The sequence below is a fragment of the Girardinichthys multiradiatus genome, chromosome 14 (assembly GCF_021462225.1).
Source record: "Girardinichthys multiradiatus isolate DD_20200921_A chromosome 14, DD_fGirMul_XY1, whole genome shotgun sequence".
NCBI classification, from domain to species: Eukaryota; Metazoa; Chordata; class Actinopteri; order Cyprinodontiformes; family Goodeidae; genus Girardinichthys; species Girardinichthys multiradiatus.
Window position 1 is genome coordinate 5168605 of NC_061807.1, and position 21414 is coordinate 5190018.

The following is a 21414-nucleotide window of genomic DNA, read 5'->3' on the forward strand; positions in this document are numbered from 1 at the left end:
CCGGTATCTGGACCGAACCACTTTTAATCAGTAGGATATGGAGTTAATTTCCTGCCAAAAAGTTGCACACAAATAAAACCTATTTTACAAACTGTCGTCAAACGTTCCACTCAGAATAGAATGTATAAACTGTCCCCGAGAACAACATGGTCTCTGCTCGCATACGAGTCATTTCCACGATGCTGTAACATGAGTTATGTGACACAGAGCAGCTCCTCTGAGAGAATGGACTGTCTCTCCCTGGCTGCCAAAGATAACCTTGACTCGCTTGTGTCTTCATTGCAGACCTTCTCTGAGTTTATCAGTGTGTCCATCTCGGTATTTATATTATCTTCACATGGCTATGTCATTCTGCCTCTACATGAACGTGCATCAGCAATGTTGTGCCCTCTGTATCACTCTTTCAGACAGAACGTGCCAGAAAAGATGCCGCTACCTCCTGCAAAACAGGCTTAAATGTCTGAGTTGGTTTGAACGCCCCCAGAGTCGTGAGGACAGCAGCCATAACTCTCCTGCTGTGTATCCAACTGAGGCGACTGTGGCTCAGTAGGAAGTTTAGTCGTCTTGCAATAAGAAGGTTGTGGGTTCGATTCCAGCTTCCTCCTGCCATATGTCGATGGGCAAGGCACCTCAAGTTGCCTACCGATCTGCGTATCGGTGTATGAATGTGAGTGCGATTGGGTGAATGTGGCTCTAGTGTAAAGCGCTTTGAGCGGTTTGTATGTTCAGTCCATTTACCATTTATTTACCAACTATAGAAAATAGCCCAAGACCTTCAGCCCCTGTCCCTGACAAAAATCAACACATCCCCAGGTGACAGGGTTTGATCCAGCTTGGCTATCGGGGGGGAAATACTCCCCCTTGCAGGAAAAAGACTGATCCTGGTAAGGGAAACAGATAAAGAGAGAAATAGGGAGAGACTCAAGGTAACTTTCTAACCTGGCCTTAAAATATCAATCTGCTGGCTTCCAGACAGCAGTGGCAACTGTGAAGGGGACTTTTCCACTATGAACAGATAAATAGACACTTCTCACAACAGCGTTTGCTGGTTTAAGCTGCCATTATTTGATCTAACAGATTGTAGAATAATGTCTGCAGGAAGGACCTATGAAACCCGCCCCTATGGTGCACCTAGGATGCAGCAGTCTGTCACTGACGGACCTAGTCTCTAGTTCTGCAAGTTTCATACACAGTCCAATACTGACGTTATTTTTCACTATTAGATTATACTATTACTATTATACCACCTTCATGTATTTCTCTGCAGTGCTTAATGAAGTTGTATTAAAATCAAACAGAAAGGACCTGCCATTTCTCTTGCCTCTGGATTCCTGTGTGACTGTATGACCATGTAGTGGCAATCATTGCTTTGCCATGTGACTGTCAAGGCAATAGTGAAAAGTTTTTCACCAATCCTGGTCCATCGACAAAAAACTAACAGACTTGTTTTTGATTTGTTAAAAAAACAACAAAAAAAACGAGCAATGTGTGAAGTTATCGCATTAAAAACGCGTTTTTAATAAGAAACTATTATTTAATTGCATCTTTATAAACCGTAAATGCAAAATCTTGCGATTTACTGATGGCGCCTGAACAGAAATACATTCCAGGTTAACGGTTCATGTTTGATGAAAATTAGACAACATTTTTATTTTTTTCACCATTTATCCGACCTTACATCACAGCGACTCTAAAGCAAGATGAGAGATACTAAATGAATATTTCTATGAAACCGCGGAGTTAGCACATTAATAGGATTTTCTTGTTGGAAAACAGCCGACCTGAAGGTTCCTCTTTCACCCGGGGCTGGAACAGCTCGGGCTGCCACTTCTGTCGCTCCAGCTGCAGCTCCTGCCTCAAGCCGGAAGCCTCCGCTTCGTACACGGCCAGCGTCCTTTCCACGGCCGCTAGGATCTCCGAGGCGGCCATGCTCAGCTTCTCTGTGATTATTCCCCTCAGACAGTGGCTGTTGGACATGTTAGCCTTCATGGCTGCATCCCTCAGCGGGTCCAGCTCGGCTAACTTTGACCCCGGAAGTCTAACGAGCTGTAGCGAAGAGAGGGAATCCCTTAACCCGGAAATGGTTCAGAGCGCAATGCAGAGGAAATACAGGGTGTTTTCACGGAGCTGTTCAGTCTGAGAGTTAATAAAGATGTCTACAACTAATGAGCTCAGAGTAGTCATCACCGAGAAGCTGAGCAGCGCGACCAGGGAAGTCCTGGCGGTGGTGGAGAGGAGCGTAGCCGACTATGAGGAGGAGGCTTCGGGCTTCAGGCAGCAGGTCGACCGCCTGAGGAGGCAGCTGGAGCTCCTGCAGCCTCAGGTCAAACTGCACAGAGGAGGTCAGTGGTGGACTGAGAGCCAAATGTTCAGATGAGATGTGGATAAGCTGAGGATGTCGTGAAGCTTCAGTTATTTAGGTGAAACCAGGTTCATCATAAAGATGTGAAAACATGAGGCTCCTTGCTGTTTTATACCTCTTTACCTGACGTGTTAGCAACATTTACTGAGCATCAAATGTCAAAACCATCCGTTTGACCTGTAAGACAGTTTCTTATCATATTGAAACAATTCAGATTCATTTTATATGACCTTTAAAATTGAATTCTTCATCTACTGTGATCCCAGATGTTCTGCTACCTGTGTAGTGACTAACTGCTCAGTTTTCTCCGTGTTAAGAGTTGAAGTTGAAGCTTCTCTGAAGCCACAGGAACAATTGTTCTTATCGTCAGTGAATGAAGGCCAGTTTCAGGACCCACATCTGGAAGATGCTTAATATGTTAACGGAAAAGAATGGGACCTACAATGATTCCCTGAGGAACTCCTGCATCAGTTACAACAAACTGTTTCACGACCCTTTACATAGAATTCAAACTATATTATTAATCCCTTTTTGTGAGAATTGCATCAGATTCAAAAGTTTTCCCACCCCCTTGAGCTTTTTCAGACGTTGAAACGATAAAACCACAAAGTTTAGCGTATTTTATGTGATACGTCAACAAAGTAATGATTTTAGATGTAAGATCTGATGTCGAGCCGCCGTACTCTGATACTTATCATACTGTCTCATGTTTAGATGAAGACTGATCATAAAAACTAGTGATGCGCGATATATCGACATTATCCAATCGGTATCGGACGATAAATAAACTGGTTTGTTTGGTCATGTGATGGTGATGAAGCACAGGATTGTGGGTATTTAACTGAAACAGAGAAGCGACGTCAGTGGTGTGGTCATTTTTTCACATTGTTGAAGGGTTATGGAAATGTAAATACAGGTCCTTCTCAAAATATTAGCATATTGTGATAAAGTTAATTATTTTCCATAATGTAATGATGAAAATGTAACATTCATATATTTTAGATTCATTGCACACTAACTGAAATATTTCAGGTCTTTTATTGTCTTAATACGGATGATTTTGGCATACAGCTCATGAAAACCCAAAATTCCTATCTCACAAAATTAGCATATCATTAAAAGGGTCTCTAAACGAGCTATGAACCTAATCATCTGAATCAACGAGTTAACTCTAAACACCTGCAAAAGATTCCTGAGGCCTTTAAAACTCCCAGCCTGGTTCATCACTCAAAACCCCAATCATGGGTAAGACTGCCGACCTGACTGCTGTCCAGAAGGCCACTATTGACACCCTCAAGCAAGAGGGTAAGACACAGAAAGAAATTTCTGAATGAATAGGCTGTTCCCAGAGTGCTGTATCAAGGCACCTCAGTAGGAAGTCTGTAGGAAGGAAAAAGTGTGGCAGAAAATGCTGCACAACGAGAAGAGGTGACCGGACCCTGAGGAAGATTGTGGAGAAGGGCCGATTCCAGACCTTGGGGGACCTGCGGAAGCAGTGGACTGAGTCTGGAGTAGAAACATCCAGAGCCACCGTGCACAGGCGTGTGCAGGAAATGGGCTACAGGTGCCGCATTCCCCAGGTCAAGCCACTTTTGAACCAGAAACAGCAGCAGAAGCGCCTGACCTGGGCTACAGAGAAGCAGCACTGGACTGTTGCTCAGTGGTCCAAAGTACTTTTTTCGGATGAAAGCAAATTTTGCATGTCATTCAGAAATCAAGGTGCCAGAGTCTGGAGGAAGACTGGGGAGAAGGAAATGCCAAAATGCCAGAAGTCCAGTGTCAAGTACCCACAGTCAGTGATGGTCTGGGGTACCGTGTCAGCTGCTGGTGTTGGTCCACTGTGTTTTATCAAGGGCAGGGTCAATGCAGCTAGCTATCAGGAGATTTTGGAGCACTTCATGCTTCCATCTGCTGAAAAGCTTTATGGAGATGAAGATTTCATTTTTCAGCACGACCTGGCACCTGCTCACAGTGCCAAAACCACTGGTAAATGGTTTACTGACCATGGTATCACTGTGCTCAATTGGCCTGCCAACTCTCCTGACCTGAACCCCATAGAGAATCTGTGGGATATTGTGAAGAGAACGTTGAGAGACTCAAGACCCAACACTCTGGATGAGCTAAAGGCCGCTATCGAAGCATCCTGGGCCTCCATAAGACCTCAGCAGTGCCACAGGCTGATTGCCTCCATGCCACGCCGCATTGAAGCAGTCATTTCTGCCAAAGGATTCCCGACCAAGTATTGAGTGCATAACTGTACATGATTATTTGAAGGTTGATGTTTTTTGTATTAAAAACACTTTTCTTTTATTGGTCGGATGAAATATGCTAATTTTGTGAGATAGGAATTTTGGGTTTTCATGAGCTGTATGCCAAAATCATCCGTATTAAAACAATAAAAGACCTGAAATATTTCAGTTAGTGTTCAATGAATCTAAAATATATGAATGTTAAATTTTCATCATGACATTATAGAAAATAATGAACTTTATCACAATATACAAATTTTTTGAGAAGGACCTGTAATATCGGTAAATATTGATATCGGCCCAGATTTTCATATCGGTTCGTCTTTAATAGAAACAGATGTTCTTCTGTAATTTGTCTGACTGTACCACTTGTTTAAGATGAGTTAAAGCAGCATATAAATATAAATCTGTGGCGGATGCTTCACATTGGTCTGTATGTTCTGTTTAATGACTTTTTTTTAATTTAGTGTTTGGTTTATTGGCTCCAGAAACTGTTATTTTAGCCGTCTCTGGCAGCATTAAGTGAAGTCACAGCTGAAATAATGATCAGATGTTTGATTCTGACTGAAAAGCCAAAGCGCTGCCTCCAGGTCTGCAGAGCCATGAGGTGGTGGTTGTTGGTGAGAAACTGGAGGAGCTCACACAGAACTCAAGTAGGACTCAGCTGGAAACAGACTGAAGTTGTTGAAACATGTCAGAGATCCGAACCAGACTCTGTTGTTGTTTTCAGGTGTGGAGGCAGCTGAGAGTCCCGGTCTACCGCAGAACCTCTCTAATGAAGGCGCGGAGCCAACAACAATCTTCAAACGAAACGAAGAAGTCCTGAAGGATCCACAGGATAAAACACCACCAAGGTACACGTCCTGTGGGCCAAATAAAGAGCAGATGAGTCTCTGCACACTCTGCTGTTACTCAGGTCTGATGATGGTTTTAAAAAGGGCCTCCGGTCAGAGTCATGCTCAAAGCCGTTATTCAATAAGTAAATGCAGGGATTGATGTTCATGAGTGTTTTGTAAATGTCCATGAAAAGGTGAGTGTTTGAGGGCAGAACTGCTCAGATGATCTGACATGAGCTCTACAATATGGAGTAGAAGCCTTCAGGTGTGTTTCCACAGAGGAACCTTTTCCAGGAACCAGGGTAGCAAGTAGCAAGGACAGAAAAACTGTTTATGGTTGTTTTTCTTTCTTATTAAAGCAAAGGAGACTGGATATTAGAAGGATTATTGTTGCAGCTTGTATTTGACTTTTCAAATGATTATTGCTTCCTATGTTTCTTTTTCATTGTACATTTCTGAGGTTTTACATCTAAAGCATCATGTCATCCACTGCCTACTTTCAGCTCAATGAGGAGCTGTTGGATTAATGTCGTGTCTGCTGAGTGTTTATGTCGTATCGTAGTTGAAGTTCAACCAAACTGTACTGTCACTAAACCTTTCAATCTATAGAGAGTACTCCTAGCTCAGTGTCTCTGTGGTATGCTTTATAGATGAAGCCATTGATGGAACTACTGCTTGCATTAACCTTATGTTATCCCTTAGTTTTTTTTTATCATAGAAGGTACTCCTGTTTCAGTGCTTCTGTGTTTTAAATAAATAAATTAGACTTTTATTGATCTCACAATGGAGAAATTGTCCTCTGCATTTAACCCATCCCTTGGGGAGCAGAGGGCTGCCATTTTGCGGCGACCGGGGAGCATTCGGGGGTTAAAGGTCATGCTCAGGGACCCAGAGTGGCAGGTGGTGGGATTCAAACCAGGGTACTTGTGGCCTCTCCAGGATGAAGATGCTAATTTCAGTGATTGGGGATCGGTCGATACTTAAATGTGAGATCGACCTTATCACCAATCTCATCTACTAATTTGTTTTTAAAATGTGAAAAATGAAAGACTAAAGGAACTGCAATACTTTAAACTTTTCATTTATATTTGAGAGCCCTGCCTCATGTGCAGTTAAAACAAGTCTGTATTGTTTAACGGGTTTTGTTCAGTGTTTTTCAATAAAGATTGGAACATTGAAGGTGTATTGTGGCCTTATAACACCTCACAGTGTCAGTTACTAAAAAAATCAACCAAAATCGTAATCGGCAGGTCAGGTGTTAGGTATTATTTAGTCAACTCAGAGGTAAGAACGATACAGTCATAGTTACTTGTGACAAGGGTAGCCCACTTTGCAGTGAAACTACAAAGTTTTGACACCCTATCTCTTTATTTATATGCACAGTTCAACAGACAGTTCAGACAGGGTGTGTGTGTGTGAGACGGAAAGGAGGCTGGTTCACACAGAGATAACAATGATCTCACACACACAGGGAGGAAGGCATAGTGCAGGTGCCTTGCAACCCAAAGTTTTTACATGAGTGATAACAAGTCCTCCCACCCATCCAACAGTCCCTCCTTTTATCACAAGTAAAAACATTTAATATAAAAACGAGTAAGAAAAATACTTTGTATGAGCGAAAACCCACGGACGGTAAACAGATTATATTTTGTGGGAAATACTCATACGGCCCCGCCGCCCTCGGCGACCATTAAAAGTTAAATGTTGATTAATACTTGAAATCATAAAAATAAAATAATGATACTTGAGATCATAAAAATAAAATAATAATACTTGAAATCATAAAAATAAAAGAATAATACTTGAAATCATAAAAATAAAAGAATGATACTTGAAATCATAAAAATAAAAGAATAATACTTGAAATCATAAAAATAAAAGAATAATACTTGAAATCATAAAAATAAAGGAATTAAAAAATCTGCCCTGTTTATGTCATCATTGTACTTTTTCTCATTTCACTTAAGCAACAACTTCTTCCGATTTTCTGCTGTAAGGTTATTTTATGAAATACAATGTATGAGTACACTCAGGCTTTTGATGTGATTTATTTACAACATGTCATCATAATCGTCCCCTTCATTTTCGTGCATTTCTACCTGGTTCAGTGTTGCATATGCCACCATGAACAATACCAGAAATTCTGTAGGAATGGATGTGCGTCATGTTCTTCCGTCAGTGTTCTGAGATGGGTCCAGTCTGATGTCCATCTCTTCTGGTTCGGTATCACCTCCTGTGGATCCTGCTTTAGATAGAGAAAGAGTCCTGCTACCAGAATTAAGCTCAGGCTTATCAGTCCTGGCCACATGTTACAGAGAGCCATTTTATAATTGGGCGCAGATCAGCTGTTTTCTTCACCGGTTTGAGACGCTGGGCCATCTTTGAACCCGGACTTCCTCTGCTACCCCATCGGTTGGTTTGGCTCCTGTAATGGCAAAACTGGCTTACAGTGGCTTTTATGGATCCAGGAAGGCCTCTCTGCTATTTTCAGAGCTGTGGGCGTTGTCAGGAGTATTTGAAACGGCCCTTTCCACCAAGGAGTGCTCCAATCCTTCCGGTGGAGTGTCTTAATCAGGACCAGGTCTCCAGGCCTCATTCTGTGGGATAGGAGCAGAGATTATCGGCAGACCACTGGACATTTGTTCTTCTTTTGTCTGCAACATTTTATTCATCCACTCAGCTAATGAAGGTTCCTGTTGTGCTTTCTCTATTTCATTCATGTCAGAGGGCAGAGAAAACGGTCTGCCATGTACTATTTCTTTGAGAATACAAATTCACATCAGCAACTTGGTGTCACGTGATCTCAGACTCAGAATATAGTGGGTGGAGTTATACAATGATGTACAGTAGGTGGCAAATGGAGTAAGACCGGTTTGATTTGGAGTTATTCTCATCCATAATTTAACCAGGGATAGGCATTCGGGCCATGGCCTCCCTGTTTCTTCCATTGTTTTCCTTAATCTTTAACTGAAACCCTAATGCATTAGAACTTAGATCTATTAATTTATTTACAAAATGAGTTCCATTATCTGACCTTATAATCTGTGGGATACCATATGTGGGGAAGAAATGTGTCACTAGGTTCATCTATTACAACTAGGCAATATTTCTTCCCCCGTGTTTGCAACAAATTATGCATGATCTGCAAAAATTCTTTGCATAGTCAGAAATATTTATAGTGTAGCATTAATGCTTTACCAGATGTGACATATTCCCCCCTTGACACGTGGGTCTTCCCAATGTGTCACTGTAGTTGCTGTGTTGTATAACTTTTTTGGGAGGATTGGTTTATCTTCTATCTGATAGATGTCATCTTTTTTCTGTGCTCCTTTCTTTAGCCAGGCCTTTATTTCTGTCTTGGTTGCTGACTGTTGGGCGTCTTTCAGCACGTCTGTGTCTATAAATAGCAGATCTGACATTTTCTCTTTAATAGGTTGAAATGAGTTAGTTCTGTCCCTGATGATGTCTTAAAACCTCTATTTTGCCAAATCTTAGCATGGTGATGTACTGATCCGAAAACGTATTGGCTGTCTGTGTATATAGTAAGTATTTGTCCCTCATGTAATTCACATGCTCTTACTACAGCATATAATTCTGCTGTTTGGGCTGAGCATGTATTGGGTAGAGATTTAGCTTCTATTATCCTATCGATGGTTGTTACTGCATAACCAACTCTATTCTTTCCATATTCATCTTTAGATGCTGAGCCATCTACAAACACAACACATGAATCTGGTATAAGGGTTTGAGAAATGTCTTGTCTGGGTTTGGTGTCTTCTTCAACTTTTGCTTTATAAGAATGTGGTTTTCCATCTTCTGCAGTAGGTATTAGAGTACTTGGATTTAAAGGGCACATCTTTTTAGAGTTATGTTTGGGTGTGATAATAATAGCGATGTCAGTGTGATATGTCTTGCATGTAGCGTCAGGTGCTTCTCTTAATATTCCTGACTTCAACATATCTTGTATTACTGGCTTAGTACCTTCTTCAGCTTCTGGCTTTAAGGGGTATTGACGGACTAATGGCCTTTTTTCAGATATTAGTTTAACCTTGTATGGTGGGAACCCCTTTATAAGTCCTACATCAGTTGATGATTGGGACCATAGTTCAGGTGGGACAGCAGCTAAGGCAGGATGCATGTTGCTCTCTTTGCTCTCAGCTAATCCCTGTATTTGTCCCTCTGCCTCATCTAAATGTGTCCTTGGATGGACTTTGACTATCCACGCCAGAATGAGCTTCCAGATTCCTGTATTAGGATCTACCTTTGACAGTGTCAGTGCTGTTCCTGCAGAGGTTTAAAGCCTCTGTTTTTCCAAATTCTTATTATTCTTTTTTATCATATTTTATAAAGTAAGTCCTTATTACATTTAAAAATGAGATCAATATTTTTGGTATTTGCTATTATTATAAATAATGCTTGGTTTAGTTCTTATTAAAAATAAAAAATAAAAACTCACTCACTGATGAACACAAAAAATGAAGGGCATATTATATCTTATAATCTTAGTTTATCTTACCCAGTTTTATAGATACAACATACAGTTTCAGTCAGCTTTGTATTTAGTTCAAGTAACTAAAGTTTGTTTCAATTAACTCAAGTTTTCTCTATTTCAGTCCAGTCCAGTAATTCTGTTAAGGTTCATTTCATCTTATGTTAAGTTTGAGTCTAATTCAATCATTTTGAACCTGACTGGAAAAAGTCTAAACATCTGTTAAAATCTTTTTGTTTTACCATAGAGAACTGACCTAATATTATTATGGTAATGTTGAGGACTCTAATTTTTACATAACATGAAACAGACGTTTATTTCACAAAAACAGAAAGTCAAACACAGACATTTGGCCACATGAAAGTTTAAATAACCTGTTTGTAAAAGAATTATGAAAAATTGAAGACAGATCTATGAACTTTCTTATGGTTATCAGTATTTTCAATACAGGTAGAACCTTTGCTATCTTTATATGATTTTTCGAAAAAGATTCTGGAAACCTTATTAAGATATAAATTTGGCAAAGATCATCAGAACATCAGACCTTTATTAGCGCTTTTAAGGTCCCTCAAAGATGCATTACAATGAAATCAGTCATTCCCATTCACACACATTCACACACTACTTACTTATTTCTCTGTCAGAGTAATTTTTATTTGCAAAAATTTGAACATAATTTGACTTCTATTATTCTTAAAATGTACATTGTTTCCTCATAACCCCTTTTGTTTCCACAAGGTCTGTTTTGAACGCTTCAATTCTTTTTTATTCACCAAGAATCAATAAGGTGGTCTTAGTGGGTCTACCTTAAAGGTGTTATCTGTTGGGTGTCATGTTATCATTGTCAGGTCAGTGAGGTTCATAAGTCAGTCAGAACCTTGGTCATTTGGTCTGTGCTCATAATGTTTCATAGATTCAGCCTATGATTAGTCAGCAAAACTTCCACCTATAAGAGAAAAATGATTGTTAATGAATGAGCTGCATTTCCTAGGAACACTGTCTTCCTCCTGGATGAGCATCACCTGTTGAAAAACTTTCATCATTGTTTGTTTCACATATTCAATCAGATCTTTATATTATACCAGTAGGTGAAGTTGTTAGTATCTCATGTAGACTGACATATACTGTTGCATTTGGAGAAGATCTCAGATTAAATAAACATAGTTAGAGCTTCAATCCAAGTTCATTTTGTGTCTGCAGACTTTAGCCAATTTTTCTTTTCTTTTTTTTTTTTTTTTTATACATAAAGATCAAGATTCAAAACATTTTCAAAAGGCAGATTGTGGCAGAATGTAGACAAAACTGCTTATTGATTGACAAAATAACATTCAAGCACACAATCACCATATTAAAAGGCTCTACTTCTAGAGAATCACTAAACTTCTGAGGTCCGGTTTTGGCCCGCGGACCTTGAGTTTGACACATGCAGAGGTAGAGTTACAATTTTTTTCAGAGCTTTCAGCAGAGACAGGCTTCTGTTGTTTGCAGAAGTTTAATCTTTGTTTTCAGGCAGCTGCATCTCTTTGTCAAGGTCGTTTCACAGAGCTGAAATTTAACTTCTCTCAAAGAGGAAAAATCAAGAATGCACACAATCTGAGCCAAATATGGAATTATTTCCCTGTAAAATGAATCTTTTGCATTTTATCATGATATTGTTGGTAGTATAACACCATAGAATGATTTTTAAAGCACCTGTTTCTCACTAATGCTTGCCTACAAAATCTTTTACTCTCAGATTACTTCTTTAACAACATTCTGTTCTCCCTTCTCTAGTCATTGTTCACTGGGTTGTCCAGTTGGACAGTTTCCATGTTGTCCACATTGTCACCTCCTCTTTTAACTTCTTTTACCACGTCCTCTAAAACCACCTCTTAGTCTTTATAATCTAACCTGGGATGGGTGGCAGTCCGCCCCCTTTATTTGTTTTCAGTTAAGCTGAAAGTTTATTCCTGTGCTTTTCTTAAGGCCTCAGTATTATGGCTATGTCAGTTAAAAGCTGCTCTTATTGTTGTTTTTTTTAATTCATCTTTTTGTTTTAATCTGTTTATCAACTGTGTGCACTCAGGGACTGAAAAGTCCCCTTTGAAATTATAATCTGGCAAGGTTTTTTATTGTCTCTTGAATCTTTTGAATGCATAATCTCCAGTTTAAGATCCCCGTGTAGTTTTAGGATTTCAGTGATAATTAAGTTACCTGAAAATCCGTATTTTTATGCCATCGTGCACATATTTCTGTTAAATCAGAGCTTTTTCTCTGTTCTTCCCCATTGTTCTTTGTTATTTTTCTCTTTTTAGTTTTCATTATTGCTAATTTTAGATCCCCTTGTAATTTTAAGACATCCTTTGTATCTAATTTGCCCAAAAACCCATGTTTTTTATTTTTTATTCCATCTATGACAGATCATACCTGCTCCTTTTACATAGTTCTCCATAAACTTTACCTCCCATTCTAAGTCAATTAGTTTACTTTGTTTCTTCCCCATTATGTTTTATGTTAGTTTAATTATAGTATAAATGTCCCAGATAAAAGGTCACTGGCATGAGACTTTATGGAGAGGACATTAACACGCCCTTCTACTGCAACTAATTCGCAGCGGTGTTAATTTTCTGGAATGAAATCCGACCTGAATCTCCAAAGTCACCAGTACGTAGTTTTAATCTGGGCAAAAGAAAACACAGGACTAGCAGAATCCTGCTATGATTCTATTAAAATGCTTAGTCCTCCATACACACACAACACAGTCACACAGTTAGTTTCAGGTACCTTGTAATTTTTCTAAGTTAACTTGGTGTTATTTTATGAGCTCAATTTACTCCGTTCTTTTTACTTTTATAGCGCTTATTCTATTCCCACGCAGGGGAATAACCCTTAGTCGTTTTATTTGGCCCCCTTCTTGGCGGGGCCCTACCTTAATTTGTCACTATTCCTTTCACGGTGGAATAAAACCATCCCAATGCAGCGTCCTTACCGGCGACGCACTACCAACGACTTTTAAGTACTTTTCTTCTTTTATTTATATAGCGCTTACTCTATTCCCTCGCAGGGGAATAATCCTCAGTCGTTTTCTTTAATCCCCTTCACGGCGGAATTGTACCAAATTTGTCACTATTCCTTTCACGGTGGAATAAAACCATCCTAATGCAGCGTCCTTACCGGCGACGCACTACCAACGACTGTTAAGTACTTTTCCTATGAACTGTATTTTAAAACTGTCTCACCTCGGAGTTGACTTCTTGGTGACTCTTTGGACCCTGTGAGAGTCACCCCGCGCAGAGGAAGGCAATAACCCACTGGCCAGGTGTGAATTCACACACACCGGGACTTTCAGCCACTCCGGCTAAAGGAGGCTGTGCAGCGGTGCTTCGCTCGACGTCAGGCTTCCCCCACGGATCCCAGAGTCACTGTTAAAGCAAAGAGAAATAAGGTTATTGAATTAATCCGGCTTCGAAGGACCAATAAATGTTAGGTATTATTTAGTCAACTCAGAGGTAAGAACGATACAGTCATAGTTACTTGTGACAAGGGTAGCCCACTTTGCAGTGAAACTACAAAGTTTTGACACCCTATCTCTTTATTTATATGCACAGTTCAACAGACAGTTCAGACAGGGTGTGTGTGTGTGAGACAGAAAGGAGGCTGGTTCACACAGAGATAACAATGATCTCACACACACAGGGAGGAAGGCATAGTGCAGGTGCCTTGCAACCCAAGGTTTTTACATGAGTGATAACAAGTTTTTGCACCCATCCAACATCAGGCTTTTTAAAAATCGGTGATCAGCCATAAAACTGCAATCGGTGCACCTCTAATTTCTTGTTCATAGAAACTGACAGAGCTTTGTTTGTTGCTGCATGACACACACAGATGGATAGATTTAAAATGAGCAGCTTTCTGTGTGCTTTATGTTCTGATAGTTCTCCTGTACCTGCAGGACTGTGAAGGTTTCATTGTAACTGAAAACATTGAACTTTTTACTACAGCAACATCAACAGTCTGAGAAGAATCATCACCAAGAAGCTGACAACAGCGACCAGAGAAGTCTTAAAGGTGGTGGAGAGGACCGTAGCCGACTATGAGGAGGCAGCTTTGGGCTTCAGACAGGAGATCAGCCACCAGAAGAGGCAGCTGGAGCTCCTGCAGCCTCAGGTCAAGGACCAAAGGAGAGGTCAGTGGTGGACTGAAGATACTGGTTAAATACAGTCAGAGAAGCTTGGTTTTTATAGCTAAAGTTACAAATTTAAAGCAGCTTAGATGTTGTTTTGTGACTAAACTAACTGAAGCTTCTCTCAGATCTGCAGAGCCATGAGGTGGTGGTTGTTGGTGAGGAAGAAGAGGAGCAGCAGCAGCTCACACGGCACACGGGTAGGACTCGGCTGGAAACGCAACATTTACACTCAAACAGTTCTTGACATCCTAGACATGGGTACAACTGCTGCTGTGTTCAGGTGTGGATGGATCTGAGACACACTGTCTGCCACTGAATGATGAAGATGATGGTGATGATGATAAACAGCCGACAAAAGCATCCAGACTGAAACAAGAATACCTGACAGACCCAGACTATGAAGTACCATCAAGGTAACAGACCTGAGCATCTAAATAACCAGAGATGTTCTAGTATTCTTCTCTGATGCTGGAGGTCGATGCTTTGAATGCCCTAAACAATGACTCCAGAACCATAGATGACTCGTTGTTAGGTGTAAATAACAACCATAAATCAATAAGAGGTGGTCGAACATTCAGTCTTTACTCAGAGCAAACCTGGGCTCAGTCACACATGGACCTCTTCTCCCATTTCCCCCTCGGCTGAAGGAGCCACCACTCCCCAGGGTTAGTTCTTATCTGGCGACGCAGATGCTCTTCTATTGTCTCATCTCTGCTATAGCCTCAACTTAACATCCCAATGTTTAACCCTGAGTTGAACTCCGACCTTTCTTCCACTCAGTGTGAAGCTTTCTTTCCACGTTATCCAACTGCAGAAATGATTTCTAACCAGTTCAGTTCGAAACAAAGCTGCAGTTTGGCTTTACATTTAGATAAAGAGCATTAAACTGAGAAATATATCTGCAAAAACAAGCCACAACTCATACAAATCCCACTGGCTTGTTTCGTTTTGAGATTTACATGAATGCAGTGCGCCCTGACCAGGACCGCTGTTCAATAACGGTTATTTAAAGCTTGTAAGTCAGGAACCAACTGTTCCACAGCAGCCTAAAGATGAGGGCTTAAAGCTGCCAAACACAAAAATCCCCCCAACAGCAGACACAGTAATATACCACAGGTGCAGTCAGTCATAATGTCTAACCAGACGTTACCGGGTTTGGGCCAAGCTAAAAGGCCTATCTGGAACCTTCAGAACTTCTTCTTAAAAGACTGAGACGAATGCATGTTTATATTTGAGTCTATGTAGAAATCTGACCCTGTGTCTCCATTAGGACCATTTATAATAAAGTCAAAGCTGATTTTAAAATCGTTGTAGTTTGTTGAAAATCACAGTTCAAACACAGCATCAACATTTTTAAACTCTGTGAAACTCCGGCCAATCAGAGTTGTCATCCTGCTGCAGGTCGGTTCCCTGCAGAGTTCGGTCTGGAGGTAAAAGGTCCGGCAGAACTCGGATCAGTGACACACCGAACCATTTGACTCTCAGAATCCGAATTCTAGAGGACTCTGAGACCAAGGTCCTCTCTAAGGCTGGTAAGATTCAAACAACCCAGACTAGTTATTGTTGGTCAGATGCATTATGGGCTGCAGAGTGGCAGAAGGTAGCACTGGTGCCTTGCAGTAAGAAGATGGATGGATGGATGGATGGATGGACGGATGGAGGAACAGATAGATAGATGGATGGATGGATTTATGTATGGACTTATGGATGGATGGATGGAGGAACAGATGGATGGAGGGGCGGATTGATGGATTTATGAAGGGATGGATGGACGGATGGAGGAACAGATGGATGGATGGATGGATGGACGGATGGATGGAGGAACAGATAGATGGATGGATGGATGGACGGACGGATGGATGGAGGAACAGATAGATGGATGGATGGATGGATGGATGGATGGATGGACGGATGGATGGATGGATGGATGGATGGATGGATGGATGCATGGATGGATGGATGGATGGATGGATGGATGGATGGATGCATGGATGGATGGATGGATGGATGGATGGATGGATGGATGGATGGATGCATGGATGGATGGATGGACGGATGGATTTATGTATGGATGGATGGATGGATGGATGGAGGAACAGATGGATGGAGGGGCGGATTGATGGATTTATGAAGGGATGGATGGACGGATGGAGGAACAGATGGATGGATGGATGGATGGACGGATGGATGGAGGAACAGATAGATGGATGGATGGATGGACGGACGGATGGATGGAGGAACAGATAGATGGATGGATGGATGGATGGACGGATGGATGGAGGAACAGATAGATGGATGGACGGACGGATGGATGGATGGATGGATGGAGGAACAGATAGATGGATGGATGGATGGATGGAGGAACAGATGGATGGATGGATGGATGGATGGACGGACGGATGGATGGAGGAACAGATAGATGCATGGATGGATGGACGGACGGACGGATGGATGGAGGAACAGATAGATGGATGGATGGATGGATGGATGGAGGAACAGATAGATGGATGGACGGACGGATGGATGGATGGAGGAACAGATAGATGGATGGATGGATGGATGGATGGATGGATGGATGGAGGAACAGATAGATGGATGGTCCATTATTCAAACTAAAGACTGTTAAATGTGAAGAATACAGGACACAATAAATTCTGGTGACTAAACATTTAATTTTATTCTCAGTGTTTCAGAAAAGTTCGGTCTCGGTTCTGGAGTGTCCTCGTGGCCTGCAGGAGTTAGACTTCATGGACCTGCTGAGGTCCACCTTCCCTCAGCTGGCTGCTGGTCAACCTTTTGATATCTTCATAGCTGCTAAGAACAGACAGCTGCAGCCTCTGTCGGTGAAGACTCTGACTCCAGAGGAGATCTGCTCCAACCACAGGTCCAACGGAAACCCGACCCTCTACATCCGTCTGGGGGTCCGTCTCGGTCTCAGAACCTTTTACTCTGTAATACACTGATGTAGGATGACGAGTTGTTTTAGTCAGAAAAACAGACTTGTTGTGTTTTATCTGTAGGCGACCTTTTACCAGCCGAGGTCCAAAGCTTAGATGCTGAGCAGTTTGGTAGAACCGTTGTCATAATTATAATGAAGAAATAAGTTGCCGTGGCGTCTGTTAAGTTGGTCATTTCTGTGACCATAATGTGGATTTTCTGCTGGACTTTAATTGTTATAAATCTTTGGTCTGCAGCAACTTTAGTTTTTGTTACTTTTAAATGTTTGAGCTTTTTAATAGAAAAAATAGTTCAGAGGAAACTTGCAAAACATGGATGATCTAACCTGAGATTAAAGTTAGTTCATTTATTTCAGTAAAACAATCTTAATCCTGATTGGTAATTAAATTGGTTTACTTGCTGTTGCCAAAAAATCTTCCGATCAATTAAAATTCCCTGATGTGTTTTCAGGGTCAGTGACTCTTTTCTGTTATTCAGCTTCATGTTTTAGTTTTTTTTAACGTGACCGTGATCGTGATGCAGCACAGGATTGTGGGTATTGTGTCAGCAGTGTGGTGGTTGTTTCACGGTGTTGAAAGCATAGGGAAGTATATATAATATCGGTTATCGGCTATAGCTGTAATATTAAGATCATTTTAAGACATAAATGGGTTGAATTTACACACTAACAAATAAATACACAACCTGAAGCCAAATGTAAAACTTTATTTAATTTGTGACTATTTTCTTTCAGAAAAGAGAGGACCCTCCTGCAGCCGACCCTGGGGTCATGAAGAGCAATGAAACCAGCCTTCATGAAGGGTAAATTATAAGCAGGACCAGTGATCCATTTTATTTCATTGGGGTAATTAGGGGCAGTAACTGTTCAGCCCAGACTGTTAGTTCAAGGTCCACCTAGAGTTTGGTACAGTTCTCAGTTAGTTGTTTAGTTATTTTAACAGAAAACAAGCTAAGACTTGAGTTTTCCACTCGTAAACAACATAGATCTTGTTGATCCAGTTTTTAACTCGGTGTTGCGTTGAAATATTCAGCTCCAGCCAGAAGCTGGTTAATTGGCTACAAAAGGCATCTGGTTGTTTGGTGATGGACATCACACAAGCCATGGAGCATCGGAGCAGATTCTGACCCTGAAGCTACACGTAGACCTCATGTTAGCTCTATATGTAGCTTTGTTAAGGGTTCTCAACCAGAGAAGGTGGATTGGTGCAGAACCAGAACACGGTCCCTTGTGGCCTGGGGCTACCGTAGGCTTCCCCAGATGAGCTGGAGAGTCAGTGGGGACAAGGATACCTGATCTCGGTGGAAGACAGTGAATGGCTGGATGTTGTTTGATGCATCAGAAAATGTTTCAGGACGACATTAAGTTGTTTTGGTAAAACGGTTTTGGAGGAGCTACAAATATATTGTTTCACTGCCATAACATCAAATGTAGCTAAATACCGAGTTTTCAATTTTAAAATGTTGGGAGATAAATAATAAGTTTCCTCTTGCAGCATTCAAAAATGTTGATGCATATCATGTTTTCCTCAAATCACGCAGCAATTTAGACCTATGTGTTTATTTATTAGGGTTTCAAATACGTTAATGTGTTGATGCATCACTGAATTAATTTTTCCTCTCCCTCTGCAGCCCTATCCATATAAGTATGGACCACACAGAGATGGGCGAAAATGGCGTAGACCCAGGGAATGATGCTGAAGATGACAACTGGAACCCTGATCCTGAACCTCAGACCGCCAAAAGAACAAGGAAAACGAAGGAGAAAAGTGTGTTGAGAAGGACTGGGGAGAGTAAAATGTCATGTAAAGTGTGTGGAGCCTGGTACAGACAGCTGGGGAGTTTGATCAGCCACGTCTGGAATCACATCAGCGACCCTCAGGGTGTCTGTGGCGCTTGTGGGGAGAAGTTTGAGAATGTGGATGAGTTAAAGGAGCATCTTCGAAATCACCAAAAAGTCCACAGCTGTCAACACTGTGGGAAAACGTTTGTCTCCATCCAGAGTCTCAACCTTCACGTTGCAAAGCACACTGGGGAGAGTCAGTTTAAATGCAGCGTTTGCAGTAAAACCTTCACAAACATGGCTTCCCTAAATTATCACCAATGGCTCCATGTGGAGGATAAACCACACAAGTGTGACATTTGCCTTAAAACATTTGGCTTGGAATCGCATCTGTTATCCCATAAAAAGCTGCACACAAACAAGGAAAAACATGTCTGCGACGTCTGCAACAGGTCTTTCCGCCTTCGCCGAGCTATGACCCAGCACAGGCTGACCCACTCTGAAGATAAGCAGTACGCCTGTGAGATCTGCGGGAAGCGCTTCAAACTCGAGGGTTCGTTGAAGGTGCACAACAAGACCCACATGGAGAGGGATCGAACCTTCCTCTGCCACATCTGCTGCAGGACGTTTCTCTGGAAAGGAACGCTGATGGCTCACCTCAGGACCCACAGCAACGTGAGGCCGTTTGTCTGCGCCATCTGCAGCAAGGCCTTCTGGGTCAAATGTGACTTGAAGAAACACATGAGGATTCACTCCGACGATGCTCCATACGAGTGCCCGGAGTGCGGCCGCCGTTTCAAACAGAAGGCCAACCTGGACAGCCACATCAAGATCCACCGAGGCATCAAAATGTTCGTCTGCCCAGTCTGCGGGAAAGAGTGCTCCCGACGGGAACACCTGAAGGTCCACATGAGAACCCACAATGGAGACAAGCCCTACAAGTGTACCGTCTGTGACAGAGCCTTCACCCAGAGCCACTGTCTGAAAACACATATGAAGAGTCACCAAACAGAGGAAAACCCTGTCCAAGATCCACCTCAGAGCCACCAGATGGATGAAAACCCTGTCCTGAATCAATTTCAGAGCCACCAGATGGAGGAAGACCATGTCCTGGATCCACCTCAGAGCCACCAGATGGATGAAAACCCTGTCCTGAATCCATTTCAGAGCCACCAGATGGAGGAAGACCATGTCCTGGATCCATCTCAGAGCCACCAGATGGATGAAAACCCTGTCCTAGATCCATCTCAGAGCCACCAGATGGATGAAAACCCTGTCCTAGATCCATCTCAGAGCCACCGGATGGATGAAAACCCTGTCCTAGATCCATCTCAGAGCCACCGGATGGATGAAAACCCTGTCCTGAATCAATTTCAGAGCCACCAGATGGAGGAAGACCATGTCCTGGATCCATCTCAGAGCCACCAGATGGAGGAAGACCCTGTCCCTGATTCATCAGAAGCCTGAACGATGGTGTTCAAAGACAGAAAAACAGGGACAGACTTTACTAAAATTGATGAGTATATATTAATACAATTCATATATAAAACTCAGATTTGTTGGTTAACTTGTAATGTCAAATTAGATAGAAGAAATAAAACAGTTAAACATTATTTAAGTCATTCACGATATGGTGATTTTCCCATTTCTTCCTGTTGAATCCTGGAGCTATCCTAAAGTTGGTTCTGGAGTTCTGCAGGAGTCAGTCCTAAGACTTGGTAAAATTATTTGACAACATGGGATACATTTTTCTTTTATGTGCACAATATTTGGTTATATGTATGCATAATGCCCTGCAGATTAACTTAATTAAGCACTAGAAGTTTTGGATGACTTTTATACTCCAACTGCCAAACATCATGGATTTTCTTTTCTTTGAAAGAAATTCTGGATATGCCCCGGGTCTTTTTCTCATCACAGTGTGAGTTACAACCTTCCATACGTAGCAATTCAGAGGAATCCGGATAATATGCTGAAGCTAAAACTTTATCGATACAATTTTAAAAATATAATTAAATATACCGCCTACATAGACACACTAATATCAGAAGCGTTTAACATATTATGTATTTGTCATGGATAAAAAGAATATTGAACTTGAAGAAAGCTCGAGAAAGACCTGGAAATAGTTTTTTTTTCTCAACCACAATGTCCTTTATTCACACTCACTGCGTACCACTCCACTGCTGAAGGAAAAGGATGTCCAAGTTTATGTAAAGTTTACTTAAAAAACTGGGAAAATATAGTCTGGTCAGATGATGTCAACATACAGCCCTGGTTTGATGTGGTTCTGCACATCACCTAAAAACATCCATCCATTATTTATACCTGTCTATACTTGCAGGGTTGTAGAAGGGCTACACCTCAAAAACACAATGCCACAAGTGAAGTTTTCAGGGAGGAGAATAATGATGTGGGCCAGCATTTGGTACAATCACACCTCATCATTAACGGAAGTGTAAATAGAGGAATGTTAAGAAGATGAAACCAGTGAAAAAATTTAAACAGTACCAAACATACAGCCAAGGAAACTACTGGATTTAGAGCAAGAAGGTTAAACTGCGAGAATGACCCA

The 21414-nt window shown here is 41.4% G+C and overlaps 2 protein-coding genes across 4 annotated transcripts in view; one reads left to right on the forward strand and one right to left on the reverse strand.

The window, feature by feature from the left end:
* LOC124881286 overlaps positions 1 to 2110 on the reverse strand; it is a 30724-nt gene extending 28614 nt beyond the window's left edge. The window contains exon 1 of one of the 3 annotated variants that reach the window (XM_047386828.1): positions 1782 to 2076. In XM_047386828.1, coding sequence (XP_047242784.1) covers positions 1782 to 1989 — 208 coding nt within the window. In that variant the 5' untranslated portion in view covers positions 1990 to 2076. Of the gene's footprint in view, positions 1 to 1781 lie in introns of all 3 variants that reach the window. The other 2 variants (XM_047386827.1, XM_047386829.1) reach the window with 2 other exon arrangements.
* Positions 2041 to 20452, forward strand: LOC124881290 (zinc finger protein 319-like). Its single transcript, XM_047386835.1, has 9 exons — positions 2041 to 2342; positions 5342 to 5465; positions 13917 to 14101; positions 14227 to 14298; positions 14382 to 14514; positions 15503 to 15633; positions 16787 to 17022; positions 17793 to 17860; positions 18689 to 20452. Exons 1-9 carry the CDS (start codon positions 2153 to 2155, stop codon positions 20304 to 20306), a joined length of 2757 nt encoding a protein of 918 aa, XP_047242791.1. The 5' UTR covers positions 2041 to 2152; the 3' UTR covers positions 20307 to 20452.
* The last annotated feature ends 962 nt before the right edge of the window (positions 20453 to 21414 follow it).